Here is a 5399-nt window from a genome sequence, read left to right as displayed (position 1 = left end):
AGTCCCTTTCGAGTCATACAGCGACCAGTCGTCCCACTGCTCCGCATCTCCCGGTCCCCACTTCGACGGGGTAGGCGGCGGCCATGGAAGATATGCCCCACGTGGGATCGCTCCCCCGACGGCCCCTGTTAGGTCCGATGTAGTCACTGGCATTTCGGTGGCCGTCGTGACTAAAGAAGTGGACGTAACCGGAGTTACCTCCGTGGTTGGTGTTTTCTCCTCCCTCCCACTCATGACAGCCATCAGATTTGGGATGATAGAGAAAAGAGGATTCCTAACAAAATGTTGGATCCCCAGGCATTCGAAATAACTCCACGTTTGGATCAAAGTAAGGTTTATTTCAAAGCGATGGTTCAAACAGGAACAAGGACATTGTTAGGAATGACTACCAATACACATGGGTAACATAATAAAGGGATTTGAACCAGGTTAGAGCCAATGAGCCCAGTTCCCGCTGGTGGGAATAGAACTTGCAAATGCGTGCCCATTTCATGGGAACATAACAGTTCTACACAATCAACACAGGTTCAGTTCACAGGCTAGATACCCATAACAAGCTGAGCGAAGCTCCGACTCCCACCACCAGCTGCATGACCTTGGCCAGTTCTGCAAAGTACAGAGTAAGCATAAAGAAGCAAAAGGAACCGGGGGGGGGAAAGGGTAACAGAAGTGTTAAGCAGGTAACACCAGACACAATGGCAGCTAGCTGACAGGATCCTGCAGATCTGTATAGATAAGCATTTCGGCGTGTTTTGCCCTACCTAACTGGCAGTTATATTATTATGCAGCATCGATGGAATGGATCAAGGAATGGGCCAAATTAGAAGATAATAGGTTATTAGCGTTAGAAGGATCTGACTTGGTAATGGGCTGGCATGCATACCTATGGTATGGCAATGATAAAATTCACTCAAATTTTCATACACATATCATTAGAAGTGCACTTATAAAAGTTTGGAATGTAATAAAATTAATAACTATAAAAAAATACCTTTGTGGATCTCCCCTCTAGAAGCTTTTGCTAAACCCTCCTTAACAACAGGGAAAACTAAAGAGATATATGCCAACTTGCTAACAAAAGAAAATGAGTTAAAATCGGATGAGATGTTACTAAAACATAAAATAGAGTTGTCTTGGTGGGGAAAGAACACACTAAAAGCGAAATATAGTGAAGACAAAAAAGTAGGATTTCATAATCGGCAGACAGAACTAGACAAAATCTGGCTCTCATCAAGCGATAAATTGATTCAGAAGATGTATAGAAAATTCTTAGAAGCTATTATAAATGATGATGGAGCAAAAACTCCCAAGTTAGCTTGGGAGAAGGAGCTAGGTTACACAATAGAAATGAATAATTGGTTAAAAATATGGAAAACACTAAAGTTCTTGAGAGCAACACCATATAAGGAAAACATATATAAAATGTATTACAGGTTGCATTGGACACCGGATAAAATCGCTAAATGCTTCCCAGGAGCATCAAATATTTGTTGGAGATGCGGGAAGAATATAGGCACTTATATCCACACTTGGTGGAGATGCGACAAAATTCAGACTTTCTGGAAAAAAATCCATAAAATTTTAGAAAAAGTATTAAAAATTAAATACCCTTAGTACCAGAAACATATTTACTTAACATGATTCCGGACACAATAAAAGAGCATAAGTGCATAATTGCATACATACTAACAGCAGCTAGAATTTTTATAGCAAAGCGGTGGAAGTCGAAAAATATACTCTCTATAAAAGAACTTAAGTTTAAAGTGATGGAAGTAGCAGAAATGGACAAAGAGAAGAGAAGAAGAGATTGGATTTATACCCCACCCTTCACTACCCAAAGGAGTCTCAGAGTGGCTTACAAACTCCTTTCCCTTCCCCTCCCCACAACAGACACCCTGTGAGGTAGGTGGGGCTGAGAGAGCCTTGACAGAAACTGCTCTTTTTCAAGGACAGCTCTTATCAGAACTACGGCTTGCCCAAGGTCGCCCAGCCAGGTGCAAGTGGAGGAGTGGGGAATCAAACCCGGTTCTCCCAGATTAGAGTCCGCTCACTTAACCACTACACCAAACTGTAGTACAAGACAAATTGGAGGACATCTTTTGGGACAGATGGGGAATAATATATGACTGGCTAAAGATAAAGAAGATAGAAACTCGCAGAAACCAGGCTAGTTAAAAGAAGATATTATTAGAAAAGAATGTTAAGATAGAAAATCTATAAGATGGAACATGAAAAACTTTTAATTTTCTTAAGTGATTTAGTTATTGATAAAATGTTATTGATAAAATGTATATTGTTTTTGGAGACATACCAAAATTTGAAGATGTTAATTACTATAAACTTTAATGTTATTCTGTATAAACCGAAAAAAACAATAAATATAATTATATATTAAAAAAGATAAGCATTTCGGCGCAAAGCAGAACAAGCACAGAAAGGAATGCAGTAGCAATTAACTAGACACAGACTGAACTCCCCAACCCCCATGGCAGCGTAGCTGACACACTTGTGAATAGCTGCTACTGTCCAGCTGCCCAGTATAGTGAATTCTGCATGGACTGTGCAGATGCACACATTCCAATTGAGATTAAAATGTGGTTTTTGCTGCCAGAGGATGTTGTGATGGCCACAGGAATAAACAGCTTAAGAAGGGAATTAGGTAGATAAATGGAGGATAAGTCTATCAATGGCTATTACCCATGGTGGCTGAGATGAACCTCCACATTCAGAGGCACTAATCCTCTAAATCCCAGAGTCAGGAGGAGGCAACATCAGGGGAAGGCTTCAGCCTCTGTGCCCTGTTGCTGGCTGTCCAGAGGAACTAGTTGGACAGGATGCTGGACTAGATGGACCACTGGTCTGATCCAGCAGGGCTCTTCTTATGTTCAGATCTTTGTTACTTGTAAACATATAAGTCCAGGCCTGCCAGGGAGCTTTGGGGGTGGCACCTAGCAAAGATGTGACACTTCGTGATGTCATGTCCTGTGATGTCACTTCCAGGTCAAAGGACAGGTGAGTCACTTCCTAATCCCCACCCCTTCCAGTGATGTCACATCCTGCACCAAACCCCCACCCCTTCCTGTGATGTCACTTTCAGGCCCCTCCCTCAAACCTGCCTCTTCCTCCAAAGTCACCTTGTAGCTCTCAAGCATCTGACATTTAGTCTATGTGGTTCTTACATGAAGCAAGTTTGGCCACCCCTGCTATAGATTATCATAACACCATTTTTCATTGGCAGGTCTATGGTACAGTGATGCACATCAACCGTGGAAACCCAGCTCAGCATGAAGTGGTGGTGGACTCTTGGCCAGAATTTAAGGCTGTTGTTACCCGCCCATGTAAGGAGGTAGGAAACTGAGAACTAGCAAATTCTCCCCAAACTCAGTTGGCCCAGCCCAAGAGGCTGGCATCTGAGGTGGTAAGTCCAAACTATAACTTCTTCCACATGGTCATTTTTCTCCATATTTGCTTCCAAACCGGAGCATTATTTTTGGAACATCCATACAACATCATCATGTGACTAATGCTGAACCTGGATCTCAGAATGTGGATCCAAAAACTGACACACTGGGACTGGGTACAGACTGGGGAGATGTTTGTACAAACCAGGGTCAGCCCCAAGGTTTGCAAACACGCACACACACACGCACGCACACACACAATTATTATTATTTTAAATTTAAAACATTAAAAATGTGTGTGTATTTGAGTAACCTGAGCCTTGCTGTGAAGAAATAGGAAAGACCTGACGCCACATAAAACAGTCCGAGATGAAGAGAAAGAAAGAAATAGAACCTATTCAACTAAAAATGGAAGAAATAACAGAACAGATTAAGACAGAAATGGAAGAAATTAAAAACAAATAACTGAAAATAAACAGGAGGGCGAGAAAGTACAGGACTTAGATTATGAGATACAAGAATTAAAGATAAAATCCAACAAAATGGAAGAGACATTAATTAATTTGGAAACGGACAAAGCAGCATTAATATTAAGAGCCTGTCCGTGGGGAGGGCGGGGTATAAATAAAATAAAATAAAATAATAAATAAGATGCCAAAATATACCAGAAAATATAGGAAAAAAATTGAAAGAAGAATTGATACAGAACTTAGCGGAACAACTTAATATAGGAACAAAGGAAGAGGTAACAGCAGAAATTGAGGCAATTTACAGAAAAAACTCCTTGTATGCAAGAAAAAACAAGGTGCCACGGGAAGTACATATAAAATTCTATAAAAAGGAAATGAGAAATTCTTAGAGTAACAAATGAAAATAAAGTAATTCTACAAGGAGCTGAGATTAGATTTCTAAAAGAAGTACCATGGTGAGTTAGAGAGAAAAGGCAAAACTATGCAACTCTGATTAACCTTTTGAGAGCTAACGGAATCACATACAGGTGGCTATTACCAGAAGGTGTGTTATTCAATTATGGAAGTATAAGACAGAGAATAGACTCTATATTTAAAGTTGAAAACTTTCTAGAAAGACATGGAGAAGAACTAGGTTGGCAAAAGGAAGAAGAAGAAACAGAAGAAGACTTAGATACAGAGGAAGAAAACTTTGGGCAAGAAACAGAAAAAAGCCAAGAGACTGCTTCAAAAAAGTGAAAGAGAAGATCAGAAATGACACCTTCACAAATACTAACTAGATTCCAATACAGAAGTAGGGCAAAAAATAATAAAAATAAAAATGATGCAAACTAAAAAATTTAAAGTTCTTTCTATAAATGTGAATGGGCTTCATAGCCCACAAAAAAGAAGGCTATTTCACCAAATTACTAAACTACAAGCAAACATAGTATGCCTCCAGGAAACACATATAAGAAAAGAAGACTCAAAATATTTATTATTTAAAAAACTGGGAAATGCTTTTATTGCTTCAGATGTTAAAAAGAAAAGAGGCGTAGTAATATATGTAAAAGACTATCTTCAGCTAGCTGCCATTTCTCTGGGACACGTCCCGTCCTTATTCCTGCCCGTCCTCCCTCCTCTTGTTATTCTCTTCTGGTATGCTTCTGTAACTGCCAAGTTTCTCCTGCAGGTGGATGTCGGAGTGTTATGTCTTGCTGCCTGGGCTTAATTAGATTTCCCGTGTGAACTCAACTTGTGTTTATGAAATTGGCTGTTGTGATTCTCAGGCTGCTTCGCGCCTTTTCTAATCAGCTCCCTTACGAGGGAAATGTACCCATTGGGTTAACCAAGTTTGAAGTTCCTATATTACTTTGCCCCTGTGTATTGTCGTCATTCTGAACAATCTCTGTATGTTCATGACTAACCATGCTTTGGAAATAAATCTTACTTCTTTGGAACGTGGGTTTGTTCTCCTGACTTGGGATCTGACATTTTGTTCAGAATCACCTTTTCCCCCTCACCCCGAGTCTGACATCGATCATGAGCG

General features: G+C 40.2%; 1 protein-coding gene across 1 annotated transcript in view; it reads left to right on the top strand.

The window, feature by feature from the left end:
- The window catches only part of LOC107116818 (glycine N-acyltransferase-like protein 3), a 58378-nt gene that overhangs the window by 14611 nt on the left and 38368 nt on the right, over positions 1-5399 (top strand). Inside the window, exon 2 of the mRNA XM_015418822.1 lies at positions 3239-3346. Within this exon, the coding sequence (XP_015274308.1) occupies positions 3239-3346 (108 nt within the window). The remainder of the gene's footprint in view (positions 1-3238; positions 3347-5399) is intronic.

Source organism: Gekko japonicus, unplaced genomic scaffold (genome assembly GCF_001447785.1).
Source record: "Gekko japonicus isolate JY-2015 unplaced genomic scaffold, Gekko_japonicus_V1.1 scaffold1466, whole genome shotgun sequence".
NCBI classification, from domain to species: Eukaryota; Metazoa; Chordata; class Lepidosauria; order Squamata; family Gekkonidae; genus Gekko; species Gekko japonicus.
Note: the sequence above shows the minus strand (reverse complement) of the source record. Positions and strands in the feature narration are given on the sequence as shown.